Below are 20,048 nucleotides of genomic sequence, written 5' to 3'. Positions count from 1 at the left end.
TCTCCTTTGGGGCAGATTACATGCTCCTGCATCGAAACCAAAAGGGAGCAGGTAGAGAAAAGCCAAAGATGCATGGGACCAGAGTTGATCAACACCTAGTAATCCCTCAAAGGAGTCTGAGTTTACTTCTAAGTGCTTCCAGAATAAAGCCTGAGGTATAGCCTGGGTCCCAGAGGTTAAGAACCTCCGCTTTATATTTTACAAGAAGCCAGAAGACAATCTGGAACCGCCTTTCCTTTCTTCTGTGTTCTGTCCCAGAGTGAACGACAGTAAAAGGCAAACACAACCTGGCTCTAACCATCAGGAGAGCAGCTTTAGTCAGCTACCTGGCTTTGAAGCCCAACTCTACTGTTTGACTAGCTGTGTGTCCTTGGGCAAGCTGCTTAACTTCTCTGAGCCTCATTTGTCCCACAGGGGTAGTAATATTACTTAAGTGTGCTTAAAGATTAAATGAAGTTATCTATGTGAAGCACTTAATGTAGTGGGTGCCCAGCCCATACAAGCACTCAGGAATTCGAGGCCAGTCCAGAATGTACAGCTGGGCCTTAAGAACTGAAAAATTTGCATATCATCTCTACCACTGTGTACATCAAGTGCCATTCTTTGTACACACTGGTATCTTCTAATTGCACACGATCTTCAGAGGTAGCCAGCCCCAAATCTATAGGTACACGGTGTTGCGAATCTCTCCCGGACCTGGAGGGAGGCTCTGCACAGGCCATGATGTACCACAAATAATAAAACTTCAGTACCTTTATCCAAGCTGTCATTGTCACAAAAGAGCTCCACACATAACCTTACAGGAATTTTTATTGTTTAAGACCCAGTCATGCATACTAAAATTACATGTTTTCACCACTTTGACGTAGAAAATGCACTAGAAAAATAAACTTTTGGTCAAAACAAACACTGAAGTAGATGAATCCACCACCACTTGTCGGTCTACTCAAAGCTAAACTGAATTTCAGTTTGAAGTGAGGAATGTGACCAGTGGCTGAAATGAGGAACCAATCCGGTCAGAACATTAGCCTACCTCCTACCCTGTCAGAGGAGGATCAGAGGCTTTAAGCATTCCACCCATAACAGGTTACCACCTGATGTGCCAAGACGTGGAGGCATATCCACAAGAACCCCAATGGCAGCTTTCTCCCCAGCTTAACGTGCTGCCCAGTGAGACCAAGGACGAGCAGCCAGTTGGCAAACAGATTCATCACTAGCTTCTCCATCCACGAGTCACACTGGGCCTTCCAGTGGAGCAAGTCTTATAAGGAGGAATATTTGACTCTGACAATGCCTGTCACTTGCGTTTCAAGCAAACCAATACTGAGTCAGGAGAGCAAAAAAGAATTTACTTTAGATTTACAGAATTAACAGATCCCAATACTGAGAGACCTCACCAGACAGCCCTCTTTCCTGAACAGTTGAGATGTTTCTGTTTGGTTTATGCACATTATCTCATGCCACAGAACAGCCACACTTGCATCATGACCTAAGCTAACACTTCACTTCCCAAATGAAAGAGGCTTCAAAGGAAAAACCTTAAAAAACTGAAAACTTGAAAATTAATTATTATAATACCACCACCACTGTGCCACAGCTTTTGCCTACCCAAATGGGAAAGTAATCCCACAACTGATCTGACAATCTGGTGGCATTTAAGAGAAACTGCCCACTCTGGGAGAATTCAGAAAGACTCTCAGGAATTCTGGGAAAATACCTCTTCTTGTCCTTTCTGGCAAACATGTATCTTACAAGCTGAAGTGTTTGTAAACCTCTAAGGACAAGTGGCTCCTTGTGAAAGCAAGATGAAGTATGGGGAAGCTAGAGCCACTTCTGCCAAAAAGCACATAAACTCCAGAGAGGATGCAAGAGTTGCATAGGTGCTTCTGTACGCTTCTCCCAGCCTCTCCTCTGTGAAGGAAGAGTAGAATTCCAGGAAGAGGCACAATTTTCCAGATTCTGTGTAAAGAGCAGAGGAGGAAGAAAATCCCCATATTACCTAAGCTTACAGATTTCATTTGGGAGCTTCGGATGTCAATTCAGACTTACATTTTCTGTAAAATAATCCAGATTGGGGGTGGGGGAAGGAAGAAGGCCTCTAAATGGTAGAGTACAATGTCCCTGTGGCAAGGAAGCCAAATGATGCCTAAAATACAGGGTTCAGAACTCAGAGCAGAGACCCTTTTATCATGCGATTCAGGGGGGGGTTCAGTGGCTCATCCAAGGTCACATAGCAGTGTAAAGCCAGAACTCAGGTCCCCTGGATACTATCCCTTTCCCTTTCCTATACCACAGTACCCTGAATTTAAGGAAGTTACTTTTTAGATTTTTGTGAAATGGGCCAGAACTTTCCCCTGCAGGAAGACCTTCCCAGTTCTCCTAATGTTCACTTGTTTGCCCCGTCACTGTACCCCCACTACTGAGGCTCACTGTGTGCTCCTTTGGTCATTCCCCCACCCTGCGGCGGTGACTGTACAGAGATCCGGTGAAGCCACACAGAAATGGCCTTGATTTTCACCCAGGGAGGTCCTGCTTTCACACCTTGATTCAAACCTCCTGAGGCGTCAGAACTATTTGATATCTCTTTGGAACCAAAATAAAGCACAGTGGCTACAGAAGGCAGACACATCTTGGCTCTGACTCCTTTCAGAAGCTGAATGCATCGGCTCCTTGGGCCAACTGGAAAGTCCTAGGAAGTGGGCAATATCCTGGTCTTGGGAGATGCTTGTCTCCGTGAGCTTAAACACACATAAGCTTTAAAGTCCAACAGACACAGGCAAAACCAGCCAGGAATGCAGTGCAGAGTGTAAACTGGGGAAAGTCTGTGGGGCTGAACAGTTCATGCCTCCCTCCATCTAGCTTGGCAGCAGTGGTTGTTTTTCAACCTGTTTTCTCTTTGAGGCCTAAGAATGCTTCTAACCAGTTCCCACATCCAAGCAGTTGGGTTCTGAACCTTCTACTATAGCTGTCCTACTTGTGCTATTTAGATCTTTCCAGCCTTGCTGGTCACGCTGTCATTGGCAGATGGACCTGGAGGCTGCCAGGGGTCTGCGTGTTGGCACTTCCAGCTCTGCCAGGTCCCTAGAGGGGATCCAGGGTTAGTATCTATGGTGAAGAGCCTTCCCTGGAATTGGCACTAATGAGGTGAATCGTTTCCACCACCAACTTCTCCAGATATTTGAAACAGTACTATGAAGATGCAGAGCTTATTAACAATAGACTGGCCTTTGCATTTCAGAGCACCACCCTCTTCCTAACTGAGCTGTTTTTTGTTCCCTTGCCTGGTGGTCTCATAAATGCACGGAGAACGTACTTACACAACACACTGTACTTGTTGCTTTTTATCACTGTAATTTTCAAGGAATGAATACGAAAGGAAATAGGTCAAATGCCACCAGATGAACCACCTAGTTAGATGCTTGGGCTAAGGCTAACGTTTTGACAGGAAGAGTCTAAAGTGCTGAAACGCAGAACTAACGTTCGGACTTGCTGGCTAAAGTCTGTCCACCCACATCAGAGAGAGAAACAAGCATGTCTGGGAGGACTAGGGTCCCAGAAGTGATCCAGCAATAACTCTTGCATTTGTTTCTAGAGACCAAAATTTAAGAATCCCAAGTAATTTAGCCATTCCCCACTGTTGGGTTTCCAGTGTCCCACCAGAGCCTCAGGGATAGAAGGAATTCACATGAACCCTGGTCATCTCACCTGCCATTGTCCAGTTCAACCCTCCCTATAAAAAGGAAGTTGGTTATCAGCAGGTCCCAAGAATATAGATACTACTTTCCTTTTTAAAGGTAGGCCAGATGGTGACATGTGCCTCTTGGAAAGGCCCAGATGTACCACAAAAAAAGTAGGATCACACTTGCCTCTAGAGAGCCATTCTTCTGGGCAGAACACCAATGTCTGGCATTTAGTAACTAAACCAAATTCTCAAACATCAGCAGCCAAAGCCCCTGGCATCATTTCATCCAGCTTCATTTTACAGATGAGAAAGGAGAGGCCCACAGAGGCCCAGGTCTTATCCACAGTCACACTTCTGGAGCTGGAGTACTGGTCTCTTCATTCTTGGGCCAGAATTCTTTTAGCTACTCAGGCCTGGCATGTGGTGTTTTAGGTTGAGTAAAATCACATACCTCTAGGATCCTTTATAATTTTATTGAGAACCAGGGCTAAGGCTTTATGGGTTTGGGAAAACTTCAGTTTCTATTGCAAGAGTCAACCAATGAATCTTAGAAGTGCTTTGAAGTCTCTGGCTCCCAAATTTGATAAGGAAGTGCTACTTATGTCCTGATGCTCCCATGATTCAATTAAGGTGCTTTCCAAACCCAGTGATGGCAGCTGGGGCCTGGTCCTCAAACTAGAAATTTCCTGATGAGCAACAGAAGTCTGTAGTTGGTAATCAGGTGAAAGACACAAACTCCAGAAGTCTCCTCTGTGGCCACCTTGGAGACTCGGCCAGGTTCTTTCTTAGGAGTGTGCTGACTGGCCAGTCAGGTGCTTTTCTTCTGGAATGTGGGACAAAAGTGACTTTGGTCCTGATTTTTCTTGTTCCAAGATCTCTAAGAACCAGACATAGCTTCCAGATTGATGGTTGCCAACTGAGATTCCAAACGTTTGAGAATCACTGGGACCATTTTCCATGTCTTCCATGGATTAATTCCAATAACCAAGGCCTTACTCCATGGCTCACCTTCAGAGCTGTACAGGCTGCAATTTAATTACAAGGAGCAAGACTGACTCACGGGCACCTCAGATTCTCCTTGCGCCTCTCCAGAGGAAAAGGAAAGGATTTAAAGATGGTGGCACTCACAGGGGACTGGTTAGTAGCAGGAGTACAGCTGTGATTTCACGGCCCGTAGGGAATCGTCACACTGCGCATCTGAGGCTAGCCCCTCCGTCGGCAGGGCCTGGCCCAGGATGCTGTCGCAGACGGAGACAGGTGGGCAGAACTCCCTCACAAAGTCCTCCTCTGAGGCCAGGAGCACGGCATTCCAGGCAGTGATGTCCAGCTCTCCAGCCGTGCCACCATACTCCTTGGGGAGAATGCTTCTTGGAAGGTTTGTGTGGAGAGAGTTCAGGTCAGACCCATGGAGGAAAAACTGAAGGGGAAATGGAAACACGTGTCCTCAGGTTAATCAGGATCAGTAACCTGCAAGGCAGGCAAGTGCTCAAACACCTGCTGAATGAATGAAGGAGCAGCTGATGGCAACCTGACCCTTCCAGTTCCTCGAAGACCTTGAGGATCCTTAATTCCCTTCCCGCGCTATTGGCTGGTGCTTTCAGAATACAGCCAGATGCAACCACTCTGCTGCCTGCCCACGGAACCCTGGAACCATGCCGCCGCTGCCACTTCTCCCCTGTGTTCTCACGACAGCCTCACACTGGCCTCCCTGCTCACAGCCTGTTTCACGCTCAGGTCGTGCCAACTCCTTTCTGTACGGCCTGCCAGTGCTCCCACCTCACGCACTAGGAGCCAAAGTCCGCACACTGGGCCATAGGGCCTGTCACAGTCTGGCCCCCGCTGCTCCTCTCTTCCCCTCCTCCCACTTCCCTCTGCTGCTGCTCCAGCATGTCCAATGTGCTCCCACCTCAGGCCAGTACCGTAGCTGCTGGTCTCAGATATCTGAGAGCTCATGCTCTCGCCTCTTCCCAGTCTTTGCTTAAAGGCCAGCTTCTCAGCGACGCCCAGCTTTAATCCTGTGCTACAGTCCCGTGCCCCTGCTCTGTACTGTCCCCTTTCTCTGCTTAATTTTTCTGCACAGCACTTAGCATATCTTAATACTAGATCACATATACCCACTGTCTGTTTCTCTCTAGAATGTAAGCTCCCCTGGGGGCAGAGATTTTGGTCTATATTGCTCATCTAGAACGTATTTGTAAACACAGTAGTTTAATGGATATATATTTTTTTTTAAATGGAAAGTTTGTACTTTTTTTTTTTAAGATTTATTTATTCAGAAAAAGAGAGGCAGAGACATAGGCAGAGGGAGAAGCAGGCTCCATGCAGGGAGCCTGACGTGGGGACTCGATCCCAAGACTCCAGGATCACACCCCGGACTGCAGGCGGCGCTAAACCGCTGCGCCACTGGGGCTGCCCTTTAATGGATATTTTTGAATGAATGAATGAACATATGAAGGATGAAATGAACAAGATTATGGACCACAAATAAGGTCATTTCATAGATATAATGAGGCGTGTTCCAAAGACTGCTTTGGCTTTAAGAGCAGGTTCCAAACAGGATCTTCAGGTACTAAGATAGGTTCAAACCCAGGCAGGGATGCCACTAACTTAACTTCAAACCTGACTGTGCATCAGAATCACAGATTCTGATTTTAAGATTTTAAAATCACACTCCTGGGCTCCACCCCTGGACTGGAGTTAAAATTTTCAGGGAAAGGGCCTGGGAATCTAAATTTGATTTTTTTTTTTTTAAGATTTTAAGTAATCTCTCTACCCAACATGGGGCTTGAACTTACAGCCCTGAGATCAAGAATGGCATGTTCCACCAACTGAGCCACCCAGGCACCCCTCTGTATTTTAAATTCCTTCCCTTGCAACCTTGAGATTCTGTTTCCTCTTTGAAAAAGAGTACAAAATTCAAGACCCGGTCTTTGGAGGGACCACGATGTTCCTAGGCCTGAAGGAGGAGGAGAAAAATACCATCCATTACATGCAACCATGGTACCTAGCAAAGGCTGAGTGAGAAATGGCTCTTCTAGGTCACAGAGGAAGACCATCCTTCAAGGGCCATCTGTCCTTTCTTAAATAACGGGTAGGCTAAAACTCACTTATCTCATGAACCTTGAAATATTCCACAAACCTGATACACGAGACAATAAACTAGGTAAATAGAAGAGCTTAAAAATTGCGTTTTTAAGCCCCAAGGAGCTGTGGTAAGAAATCACTATAACTTTTTAACTACCTGCCCAATACTACCCTTCTCCCTGTCCTCTTATACAGGAAATACAATGATACAATGTTGGTTCACAGTGCCCAGGCCAGGATATTGAAGAGCCAAAATATAGCATTTTAACTCTTAGAACTGCCTGCCTCCCTGCTCTCTCCACTGTCACATATTATGGTCCTATTAATTTTATTTTCCTTTCACAGAAAAGATCATTTATCTGTAAATCTGTTCTTTCCAAATTAACCATCCCAGGGCAAAAATAATAAACTAAAAGAAGTTTATTGATGTCACAGGGGAGTAAAAAAAGAAGTATCAAGTTAAAAGAATCATCACTTACTCTGTTTGCTATTTTCTCCTTCAGAAATGGTTTTATGATGGCAAAAATGCCTTTAAATATTCGAGGTTCATTCACTACATGGACTGCTTTTATCCGAATGGGGAAGCCGTCCTGTAGGAGAAGGGAAGGAGATGTTAGAACATGTGGGAGGCACTCGCAGGCTGTTTCCACAGTCTGCCTCCCTCCTTTAAATCTTCTTTAGGCCTCCATATCAGTTTGCTCTGATTCTCATGGCCTCCTCCAAGACAGCTCAAGTGAGGGCTAACCTGGAAGACAAGACTCAGAGAGAGGGTCTTTCTTGGGGCAAACAAGTGGAGAGCTGCTCCTCTTGTGGCAAAGGAAAAAAAAAAAAAAAGGTTGGAGCCTGTGTGGATGGATCTAACAAACATTGGACCTTCAGGACTGGTGTTGCCAAACGGTATTTCTCAGGATTGTACTAGGTGTGATGCCCAAATGGTTCCATGGTAGGTAAATAAGTTTGAGAACAGCACGCTGTATATAGTCATACAGATGTCCTTAACCACAGGACTGTCATATGCAAATGTTTACAGTCACATTCTCAAGAAAGGGACATACTATGCCACATCTCCCAGACCTATCTAACCCTGAAGCTTTTTCCCCTCAGATCACCTTAGAAAAACACTGATCCAAACTCACTATCCTAACACTTTAATCTGTGCAGTACTTAGCAGGTAGTAAAAGAAGAGTGGAAGCAAAGGAAAGCCAGAGTATTAGCTCCACATTTCTGATAATGACCAAATGTGATGCTGATGTTTAAATAATCAACCTGGCACCCAGTGCGGGCTCACACACTTTGTGGGATTCACAGGGGAAACTTTTCTTTGGTGCCCTACAGCTCGCAAGGGACAGTACCTGTGGGCTGGTCAGAGGGAACAGGGAGCTGAAACTGTTAGAGACCTGAGACTCAGGCCATGCTACCCCTGCAAGGGCTGTGTCCCCAGCCACCAAAAAGGAAAAGGGATTCATGCTCACTTCAGCAGCACATATACTAAAAAGGAAAAATAAATTTTGCCTTGTAGGATTGAATGAGTTATGACGACTATAAAAGCACTTTGCAAACTGTTGAACATTGTGCACATATGGAACTTTCTGGTTCCCTGCACTTGTGTCTTTTTTTTTTTTTTTTTTTTTTTGGTGGGCAGCAAAGCAAGGTTTACTGAGCAATAGCAAAGTGATAGTACAAAGCTCCTGAAGAGGGAGGGGACCCAAGAGGGTTGCCCCCCATTATGTTCTAAAACACAGAACACGGGGTACCTGGGTGGCTGACTCAATTAAGCATCTGACTCTTGATTTCAGCTCAGATCATTATCTCAGGGTTGTAAGATTGAGCCCTGCCTCAGGCTCCACACTGGAGGTGGAGTCTACCTCAGATTCTCTCCCCCTCTGTCCCACCCCCATGCACATATGTACACTCTCTTTCTCTCTAAAAATAATAATAAATACATAACACACGAGATACGAAAGCACCTGTCCAAAATAGTCCGACAGGATCCCCATTCTGAGGTCCCAGAGGGCAGGATCTATCTAACACATCAGAAACACAAATTCTCAGTTTCATTTGTTAGAATTGTTCCCCTGTCTTCTGGAGAAGTAAACAACAAAAATGAGCAGAACGTATTTCTCTGGTTGTTTGAGCTCTTGCCCCTAAAGCTGATCTTGTCCAGACTGAAGGGACCTTAGAAACCACTGGAGAACCTGCTGAGAATGAATGGTAAATAGGACATTTGCATTTCTTCCCATAATGCTGTTGTATCTTTCAGACTGTAGGCATGAGAAGTGAGGTTTGTGTATCATGTGGGACCTGTGGTAAATAGGACCCTGAGAAAAGCCAAAACCACCATGAAACAGGCACACGACAAACAGGGGCCATACCTGAAGGATGCCAATCACCTTTTTGGCTATAAAAGGGCCAAAGTGAGATGCTTTTGATAAGCTCACTCCTTTGTAGTCTGCAAGAATTACAATTCCATTCACCTGGGTTTCTTCAGACTGAATGAGTTTTTCTAATGTCAAGTATATGGCTCGGATGTTTTCGGTAATTGGATAGTTGCTCGGTATCCATCTGTCTGAGGTCATAAGAAATGGACAGAATGTTACAGAGATGAATACAAAACAAGTAATCACAGGCTAAGATTTATCTCCTTGCTCGAACTCTTATTTAAAAAATGGAAAGAAAGCTACTCTATTGGCATGGCTCTATTTAGGTTAGTAAATGGGACACCTTAGCAGCAGCTGATGTTAATTCTAAATGCAGCAGCACATTTGGAAATGGGAATGCAAGTGAGTGCTGGAGTTAAAAGCTTGAGCTCTGAAGTCAGACACACACGGAAGGAGGGTGTGTGTGTGTTGAATCTTACTAGCTGTGTGAGTTACCTCCTCACTCTGAGCCCACATCTCCTCAGAAGAAGAATATGCCAGTAATACCTTAATGGACATCTAATTACATCAGATTTTCATACCACCGCCCTGAGCCACCTCTTCCCACATTAGCCTTCCCACTTTGGGTACCACTGACCTGCCTCCTGGCTGCAGAGATGGGTGTGGTCAGTGGGAGTCGACATCATCCTGGCTACTGTGTGATCCAAGCCAGATCAAACAGAGCCAAGGGGACTCAATTCTTCGACCATGGCCCTTTGGAGAGAAGAGATCCCTCTCCCCTCTTGTAGTGGTGAGGCTAGGAGCCTGAGACTCTGGGGCCCCAAGCGACAAGAGCTGGCCTGAAAATGAAGCATGTGTCAAGGAAAGCAGGGATGGAGATGGCTTTCCAGTCTGTGCTTTGTGCTATATCCCCTTTCCGGGCCAGACGTTCTCTTAGTATTGCCCATATGTTTAAAGGAGTCCTTCCTTTCTCTGGGAAGAAGATGGAAATGACAACTTTTGACTATTAACCGCTGTTCTCAAGAAAATTCCACCAATCTGTGTGTCCTTTTCTTAGGACGATAAAATTCCACATGACTGCCGCCACCAAGGGGATATGTAATATGTGCAAAATTCCTATGAAAAATAATCTTTGTCCAAAAGCTGTGCCAGCTTGCTACTGAATGTTGCTGCCAACCAAACCTGCTTCTACATAACCGGATGCCTTCCTTTTCAATAACATATGTCCCAAAAGAGGCAAAGCTAATACCCAGTTGAGAACAAAACCATCTCAGTACGCCTCCTCCTAAGTTGCATTGGTAGGGAGGGGTCTAGCTGCTCCAGACACATGGGGGAAAGACTTCATCTCACAAGCAAAAGGCTGAAACTGTGCAAGCAAAGGTTTGAAACCACACAGGCAAAGAGGTGAAACCAGGGTGCTAGTCTGTTTTGTAGATCCTTATGAGTCCAGTACAGAGAAGTAGCAGAAAAAAAACCTGCTGATTGGTTCCTAGGTCTCCTGGTGCCCTAAAATCTCCACCACATTGCCTGTTTTAAAATAACCCTAATTTTGGAAAGTGCCTAAAACAGCAGGTAAAGCACTTAGTTAACATTGTGCCTGGTACACAGTAAAGGTTCAGGAGGATGGTTTAGTCTCCAAAAAGGGTTTGGCAATTGACCAAAGCACATGGCGATGCAGACCTTAAAGGCAGAGAGAAAAGTGCAGGGAGGTGTCCACTGCCTGACAGACATCCCTTCAAGAGGAGTATGTGAGCAAAGGAGGGCTGCCAGCGGGCACTCTCCTGCTCCTGGCTTAGTTGGGAAGAACACTGCGATCTTACTTTCAAATTTTGTCTTTGCTCTGGCCTGACAGAGATTTTTAAGGCCGTGGGGGTTGGAGTCTAGTGGACAACACTCTTGAGTTTATAGCATATTTGGTGCCCCTAATTAAAAGCAATGCAAGGAAATGTAAGATGTCCTCATTACCAACAGTAAGTGCTGAGTTGGAAAAGTGAATCTAAAGTGAATCAGTGGCTTAACAAAGTAGAGGAAAGGAGGGAGAGGAGGAAGAGACACACAGTGAATTGTCACCTTTCTGGTCATCTGCCCAGCCGCGCCCCTCCCCCCGCCAGATGCCTGCCTCACCTCCTCGCAAAGGAGGCATGGGGCAAGCCTGCTTGTACCCTCTGACCAGGGCAGGAATTTGCACGGAGGAACTTGGCTGGGTAGCCCAGGAAGCCTGCACACTAAGGGGTACGAGATCTTGACAGGTGCAAAGTGGTGGCAAAAGCCAGTCTCCAGGAAAAAGAGCAAGGAAGATATATACAGGACAGCAGAAACGTGTGGCCTAGGGAGACACGTAGACAGAAGCAGAGACAGGGAGAATGGCTGGCTTAGTTCCTGATGGGGGGGGCAAAGTGGATTCTGGTTTTGGGGCCCGGGAGCCCCAGGAAAGCTGCTACACTTTGAGCTCACTGCTTCTGGGGGATGCTCCTGTTTCTTTAACTCCTCCCTTTTCTCCTAGGCCAGGTTGAGTAGCTTTTTGTCATTTGTAACCAGAAGAGCTTTGACTCCAACAGGGAGGGGGCCGATAGGGAAAGGCAAGGGAGAGACGGGGTGCCAGGCACACGCATCCCACACACAGGTGGGCATGCAGGCAGGTACCTACGGCCTGGCCAGGGCAATACCTGGGCGGATGCACAGGATGTGGCAGCCTCGGGGGTCAGTGTGGGGCAGCACAGTGAGGAATCCGGAAGCGAGGACATCCTTTAAGGCCGAGGGCTTCAGGTTGTTGAAGACTTCGGGCCAGCTTCTCCTGCAGCTGTGGTAGTTGACCAGCAGCTGTAGGGCCCGGTCGTAATCGAACTTGCGGGCGCGGAGGAAGCGCAGGAGGAAGGCATCATCCAGAGAGGTGCTCAGGGTCGGGCACTCCTTCCGCACCATGTCACGGAGGGCCTGCACATCTCGGAGCCTCCATTCCGGCTTCTCCTGCAGCTCTTCCCTGGCTTTGGTGACCAGCTCCTCTGTCAGCGAGCACACGTAGCCGGGAGGCTCGGGCGGGGGCGGCAGCTCATTTTCCGAGAGTGAGGCCGCAGAGGGGCTGGTTCGCAGAGAGTCACTTTCTTCTGACATTAGCTACCAGGATCCCTGCCAACACACAAACCCCGAGCCAAGTGAACGAAGCCCGGCACTGCTCCTCTGAAGGGCAGCATGATGTAGAGGGGTGAGGGTGGTGGGCAGGCGCACTTTTGTCAGAGCGGCGGTTCTCAGCTGGGGGAATGAAGTGGATCTGGACCACAGGCCCAGGTCCAACCCCCGACCGAATGAAGTGAAAATCCCCACCAAGGCACCCAGGCAACTGCAGTGGGACACACACACTCCTCAGGCAACGCTGTGGCCTTCTGTACAGAGATAGGCTGCTCGACCTACTTGTAATTAAAGAAAGGTGAGCTAAAACAACTCTGAAAGTCATATTGGCAAAAATACAAAATGGGTGCTGATGTGCTTTCTGTTGGACAGAGAATAAACTGGCATAGCCTCATCGGAGGGCAGTTTGTCGCTATCAAAATTTAAAACCACACACCCCGTGGCTCAGCATCTCATTTCAAGGGCATATACTTGTACATGTGCACAAAATATACACACAAGGACAATTACTTCAAGTATTGGTTATGATGGGAAAAGACAGGGAAAAGACTTTAACTGCATACCAGCTGGAGACTGGTTAAATGATATTATCCTAACAATGGGATACTAGGGGAAGATTTTTATGAACTGACACACTAAGGAAAAGAAAGCAAGTTGCAGGACAGTGGGCACAGAATAACCTTATTTATATTCTTAAAATCTATACCTATATATTGAGCGCACCTAAAATTTCTGGAAGGAAATATAAGAAAATCGTTACCAGTGGTTCCCTCTAGGGAAGAGTACTGGATAACTGGACATTTAAGTAGGGTAAAAAAAGTAGTACCTTTTTTAAAAAACTATACCTTTTTTTTTTTTTACCATATACATATATGACTTATGATGGCCGTGAAACAAGGCTGATTGACGCTCACATGGGAATGGAGCATAACTGACAGGATGGCCCCAGCTGCCATCCCTCTGGATCCACCATCCAGTGGATGTCACCCTTTCCCCAGTCAATGACTGAGTGAAATGTGGGCCTCCACTAACAGGCAACTTTGCCTCGAGGTTCAGCCTGAACCTGCCATGGAACTGCCCTACCGTCCACGACTCCCTGCCCAAACCTCCTTCCCTGGAGAGCTGAGCTCCTATTGGAGTCTGAAGGCTCTCCCTGACTTCTGCAGCTTCCCCTCCTTTTATGCTTCACAGGTGCTGCCTCCAATTCATTCCTTGCATGTCTAATCTCATCCTAGTGTCTGTTTCTTGGAAGAGCAGAACACATTTATTGAATAAAAAAACAAAACCAAAAACAGCTGCTTTAGTTATTCCAGGAGTAAGGCAGTAGCAGCTGTCCAGTCCCAAAGCCCAAGCTCCTGTCCACAGACTACCACTGGTCCCTGACTCTGAGCTCAAGGAGAGCAGGGACCATCTTAGGGGTCTCTGCATGTAGCTGGTGACCAGGTCACTCCCCCAAAACCGTTGTCTTGCCACTCCGTTCCTTGCATTCTAACCTCCAGCCCCACCCAGCTGCTTTCAGTTCCTCCCAAAGCTGTGTTTTCTTGTCTTGTTCACATCCTGTTTCCTCTAGCAAGCTTGTTCTTCACCTGACCAATACTGATTCATCCAAAAGTCCCAATGCCACTTCATGCATTCAACAAACATGGAGGACTTACTATGTACCAGGTCCTCTTCCAGGCACTAAAGATATACATCAGTGAACAACAACAACAAAATTGTGCCTGTGTTGAACTTAGATTCGTGGGAGAGCCAGACTATAAGCAAGAAAAAAAACTATAATCTACCAGATGAAAGTGCTAGGGGGAGAAATAAAGCAGGGTAGAGGGTTTGGAGGTACCTGGGAATAGGGATTGAAATTTTAAATAGGGTGGTCAGGGATGATTTGTTCACCCAAATGACATTTGAGGAAAGATGAAGATGAGGGAGTAAGGCCATGCAGATATCTGGGAGAACAAGGGCAAAGCCAGAGGCAAGAACACACCTGCCAGTAAGGAGGCCAGTGTGCGGCTACAGCCAAATGAACAAGGTGGAGAATATTAGCAGATGAGTTGATAGAGATACCGGGAGCCCCATTGATACAGGGCTTTGTAGGCCAGTAAGAACTCTTTTATTGAGTTTGGTGGGAGCCATCTGAGAAGAGTGACACGATCTGATTTCTATTTTACAGGATTGCTCGTCTGTCTTGCAAACGGATTGTAAGGGGTTAAGGACAGAAGTAGAGACTATTCAGAGGGTGCTGCAGTAAGCCAGGTAAGAGATGATGGTGCTTGACGCAGGACGCCTTCTCCAACTCCAGGCCAGGGGTAGGAGCCTCCCCACCAGGAGCTCCTTGGCAGAGCACGCTCCCTCTGTTCTGATGGTCTGTAGGCAATCTGCCGGCAGCATCTTTATCTGTCTCGTTCGTCGCCTTAGACCCAGTGCCTAACAACGTGTCAGACGGGTAGACTGCACTCCATGAATATTTGCTGAATGAGCTGGATCTGCCTGGCGGAGGAATGCTAAGCGAGGCATGAAACCGCGATCACGGCTCACGGGACCCACCCTGGGCTGTTTCCACGGGAGGCACCGACAGATGCCTGTAATCCCAATCCAGTGCTTACCTGGGAAACAGACTGTAGTGTCCATTGGCTATAGGCCTAGCCTGGCACATGACGGTGCTCTGTGAATATTAGCGGACGATGGGAGGTTAAGAGACGGGCCGGAGGGTACACACCTAGGGCGGCACCGCGTGGATGTGCGTGGCCCCACACTGGGCTTCACCCTCCGCCTGGAGCCTCCTGTGTAATCTCCAGGGCCTCGGCAGCGTCAAGCCCAGGGCAGGACAGTCTGGAGCGTCAGGTGATGGGTGGGCGTAGGGACGGTGCAAACACCGTTTGTTACGGTGAAGCCTGGAACCTCCCCCGCCTGGAGCCCCTCACGTCGCGGGCACCGCCCTCCTCCCCGCCCCGCCTCGCGGAGGCCAGGAAGCCGGCCCCCCGGAGCCCCGAGCCCCCGCGTCCCGCCGACCACCTTCTGAGGCCCCCCACTTCCGGCTGTCACCCCTTCCCCAGCGTCCCCATTTCCTGGGGTCTCTCTCCTTGAGTCCTCCAACTTCCGGTGATCCCTCCCTCTCGGGGGTCCCTCTCCCCGACCCCCCTGACACAGGGGCGGCCTCGCGGGCACTCACCGGCCCGGCTACACGGGGCGGAGCGCGGGTCTAGCGGCAGTGGGAGCCTCGTCCGGCAGCGCGCACAGAGCCGACCCGCACTCCCGGCCCGGCCGGCCCGGCCCCTCGCGCCGGAAGTGACGTGCGCGGGGCGTGGGAAGGCGCGGCGCCGCCCGCGAGTGCGCACGCGCAGCTTCCCTCCGCAGTGCCGGCCCTCGGGCCCCACCTAGCGGCCGGGCCTGCGCGCTGGCGGGGTCGGGCCTGCGGAGAGGGGAGGCTTGGGGGGGGGTACAGAGGCGGGAAATGAGACCCCGAGGAAGAAGGCAAGGAACTGCGGCTTCAGGACATCCCACCGCGCGCCCGCGGCTTTACACCCACTGCCTCACTCGGTCTTGTTTATGGAGCCCCCCTATGTCGTGGAAGGGAAATTGGCAAGCAGTGAAGTAGAAGGGGCTTCCAACCTGGACTTCGGGATTAGCACGCGGGGAGATGCCCATCCAGCGGACCTCCGTCTGCCTCCAGCTCAGTGGCCGCAGGCCTCAGGGTCCTCATATGCAACACGATTCTGGCTTTGAAAATCACCCTCTTGAGTAATGACTTGTGTCCTGCTTTGGGGCTCATAAAGTCCCCTTCCTGCCCCACCCCCACCCCCAGCACCATCAGCCCCACACCTCCCGCCCCAACATACCTATTATTATTACGCAACCATGACTTTGAGACAAAGCCCCTGGGTGGCTCTTTCAAGCAGAGCAAAGACACAAATCTGTAGAGAGAAATTCTGTGGTCTGGGAGGACCGAGAGCCCAAAGGTGCATCCAAGAGATGACTTTAAACAACCCCTTCCTTTCCCAACCCCAGAGGGCAAGAGGAGCTCTGGAGGATGGGAACTGACCCACGCAGGCCATGAGAACATGGCAATTTCTGCTGGATCCCAGATTGTTGGGGAAAGTGGAAGAGCCGTGAAGTCGTAAGTTTTGACTCCTGCTCTGGCTCCACCATTTCTAGGATAAAATACGGAGCACTCAGTTAAATCTGTATTTCAAATAAACAACAATTTCTTTTTAAGTGTAAGTATGTCTCCTGCGACGTTTGGGATAGACTTATACTAAAAACCAAATCTTTTTTTTTTTATTTATGCAGGACTCATTCCCAGGACCCCAGGATCATGACCTGAGCCAAAGGTAGACACTCAACCACTGAGCCACCCAGGCATCCCCAGAAATTCAAATTTAACTGGACACCCTGTGTTTTGTTTGTTTGAGTCCCCCTCCCCGCCCCCAGTCTATCTATGTATTAGTTTCCTATTGCTCCTGTAACAAATTACTACAAATGTAATGACTTGAAACAATACAGATTTATTATCTTACAGTTCTGCAGGTCAGAAGTCTACAATCAAGGTGTTGACAAAGATGTATTCTCTCTGGGGACTTAAAGAGGGGATTCGTTCCTTTGCCTTTCCAGCTTCTAGAGGCCACTCGCATTCCACAGCTCATAGCTCATTCCTCAAATCACTTCAACCTCTTACTTTTGTTGGCACATCTACTACTGACTCCGATCTTCCTGTGTCCCTCTTTTATATTAAAATTTTTTTTTCTTGTGGCAAGAGCACTTAACATGAGATCTACCCTCTTAACAAATTTTTAAGTGTATAATACATTATTGTTGTCCTGCCTGCCTCTTATTATAAGGACTCTTGTGATTACATTAGATCCACCCGGATAATCTAGGATTATCTTCCCCATCTCAAGATCCTTAACTTAGTCACATCTTCAAAGTTCCTTTTATCATATACGATAAGATAGTAACAGGCTCCGGAGATTACCACAGGGTTATCTTTGGGGTGTCATTATTCCACCTACCACAATCTGGCAACCCTATGTCCAACTATGTGACCATAGCCAAATCACTCAATTTTCCAAAGCCTCTAGTTCCCCATGAGCAAAAAGCTGATTAAATAAGCTCATAAGAGGAAACACCTTGCCCCTCACCAGGCAAACCGTATTTTTACAAATGGCAGCTCTCATGGCAAAGGGCAAGGAATGATCTTTCCAGACCATGGTGTCCTAGTTATTTGAATAAACTTCACCCAGACCCCAGACCCACTGGTGGTACGATCAGGTTGCAATCCCAGATACTGCCAGCAGGAGGAGAAGAATATAAGTCTAGAACCTGGTCTCAAGGGCAGGGGAGGGTTGAGAGGAGATTCAAAGATGCCCAGAAGTCCCTGCCCCTTCCCTCAATTGAGGGCCATTATTTTTGGGTCTTCCTGATGTTACATATCATGGAACTAAGTTATCTTAGGATTAGAAGAGTCTCAGTCAAAAAAGTTTTCGTAAAAAAAAAACAAAAAAAAAACAAAAAAGTTTTCATTTTTTGAGGGATTATATACACCAGGTACTATGCTAAATAATTTGTTTGTATGATTTCAATTATACCTTGCTACAACCCTGTGAACAGGAAGCTAGGATTGTCTCATGTACAGATGGGAAAACTGAAACCCAGAAAGGGAAAGTCACTTACCTAGGGGCTCAAGATAGTCAAAGAAAGAGCTGGCTTTGAACCCAAGTCTGTATGACAACACGGCCCCAACTTTTACTTTGGTTTAGAGATTACTTTGCCTCTTTGTTCCTACACGTTGAGAAGCAGGCTCGGAGGAGGAAAAGAAATTGCCCATGGTCACATGATGACTCCAAGATTGAGCTGCAGTTTGAACTTCTGTCTTTTACTTTTCTGCACTGGATACTCAGAAGTAACACACTCAGAACTACCCCTCAAAACATCCATTTCCTTGTGGGCAAAATGGGGGTATGTGTCTCATTGTCTAGGGGGTCCTTAGAAGGATTCAGTAGAATGGTGTGTGCAGAGTTCTGGTACATTGGATCATGACATGTCTGTTAACTCGTGATGACCACCCCACTTGAGAGCAGAAAGGTCGCTGGAGGGAGGGCAGCTTGCCCTGCATCTTGGTTTGGAGGACTCCTAGCATCCCGTCCTCCTAGCTTCATCCAGTCTCTGAAGAAAGAAATCTGGCTGTTGGGTATTTGCTAGAGGAGGCCGGAAATGCCTGACCTGTCACTGTTTTCAAAGCATGTGATTCTGACCTCAGACAATCTGCTAGAACAAGTTTTAGTATTGATTCTAAGGAAGGGCTTATTTAGGATACCACCATGATATAGGGCTTAGTTTCTCATGCACAATACTATTGACCTTAGGGGCTGGGTGAGTCTTTTTGAGGGGTGGGGGTTTATGTCAACCTGTACATTGTAGGATGCTTAATGGTATTCCTGGCCTCTAACCACTAGATGAGAGTAGCACCCCACACTTACAGTGGTGAAAAACAAAAATGCCTTCAAATATTGAAAAATATATACTAGGGAACAAAATTGCCCCCATTGAGAACCACTAGTATAGAAGAAAGAAAACTGGCTTCTGGTTGAATAGACATGAGTCAGCTGTGCAACCTTGGAACAATTACTTACCTTGGTTTCTTTTTTATTTATTTATTTATTTATTTATTTATTTATTTATTTATTTATTTAATTATTTATGATAGTCACAGAGAGAGAGAGAGAGAGGCAGAGACACAGGCAGAGGGAGAAGCAGGCTCCATGCACCGGCAGCCCGACGTGGGATTCGATCCCGGGTCTCCAGGATCGTGCCCTGGGCCAAAGGCAGGCGCCAAACCGCTGCGCCACCCAGGGATCCCCTACCTTGGTTTCTTTAATCATAAATTCTTTACTAACAGGTACCTCTGATTGAACACCTTTTTTTTTTTTTTTTTTTTTTGGCAGTGCCATGAGCTCTTTGCCTGAATAATCTCACTGAATTGTCAATAACGAATCCTGAAGGGACATTGACTGGTAAAAGCAGGGAGGAAAAAGTAAGGGAGAAAGTCATCTGTATTAAGCATCTTCTCTGTACCATGCAGGATGGCAGGTGCTCTCACATACATTTATCCCTTCTTGTTAGCTATGTGATTTTGAGCAAACCACCCTGGGGCTCAGTTTCCTTATCTATAAAATGATAGCAGCAGGGGAGTTCTGGGAAGATGATGGCAGTGATGCCAAGCACAGATTTAAATCCTCCCAAGTCCCCACATAAAAACAAAAATAAAATCCATACCCATGTTTACAACAGACCTAGGTAAGAAGGTATTTTCAGGAACTCCCTGAACAAATGAATGAGGACAAATCAGCAGCAGCTCTGAGGCCTGAGTGCCACCAGGGCCTCTGGAGGAGATATAAAAGGGAAGCAACAACCTGTCTAACAAACCTTAAAACTGGAGTCCCCAGACTGCAACATCTATGGAAAGCATGTCAGGGCTATTTGAAAACAGCAGCTAAAACTAGGAAGGGTTTTCCCAACTCCAACTAGAGGAGTGCAAGGAGTCTGCCACGAAGCCTCAGGGCTAATGGAGTTTAATGCCCATGAGTTCCAGAAATGACCACCGAACCCTCCTTCCAGGACAGGCCTCATGCTGAGAAACTCCTGGGAAATTTCAATGGAGTAGGATAGGGAAAGCAGAAATCAAGGAAAAAAGTGGGCTAGATGAATGTAGGGGAGGGGAGCAGAGCCAGAAAACCTCAGAGGTAAAGCCAGATTTTTGTTAACAATCTGCAGAAACAACAGAAGGG

The 20,048-nt window shown here is 47.3% G+C and overlaps 1 protein-coding gene across 5 annotated transcripts in view; it reads right to left on the bottom strand.

Annotated features, from left to right (window-relative positions):
- Nucleotides 1–792: 792 nt before the first annotated feature.
- Nucleotides 793–20,048, bottom strand: part of TTPAL (alpha tocopherol transfer protein like) — a 38,186-nt gene continuing 18,930 nt past the window's right edge. Inside the window, exons 1-6 of one of the 5 annotated variants that reach the window (XM_072801140.1) lie at nt 15,437–15,589; nt 14,871–15,096; nt 11,811–12,270; nt 9,139–9,332; nt 7,246–7,356; nt 793–5,099 (exon numbers count right to left, since the gene is read on the bottom strand). In XM_072801140.1, the coding sequence (XP_072657241.1) occupies nt 4,821–5,099; nt 7,246–7,356; nt 9,139–9,332; nt 11,811–12,255 (1,029 nt within the window). In that variant the 5' untranslated portion in view covers nt 12,256–12,270; nt 14,871–15,096; nt 15,437–15,589 and the 3' untranslated portion in view covers nt 793–4,820. Of the gene's footprint in view, nt 5,100–7,245; nt 7,357–9,138; nt 9,333–11,810; nt 12,271–14,870; nt 15,097–15,436; nt 15,590–15,876; nt 16,030–20,048 lie in introns of those variants that run through there. The other 4 variants (XM_072801141.1, XM_072801145.1, XM_072801142.1 and 1 more) reach the window with 4 other exon arrangements.

The sequence above is a fragment of the Canis lupus genome, chromosome 26, assembly GCF_048164855.1.
Source record: "Canis lupus baileyi chromosome 26, mCanLup2.hap1, whole genome shotgun sequence".
NCBI lineage: Eukaryota > Metazoa > Chordata > Mammalia > Carnivora > Canidae > Canis > Canis lupus.
The sequence above is the reverse complement of the archived record's forward strand: the minus strand, read 5'-3'. Positions and strand labels throughout refer to the sequence as shown.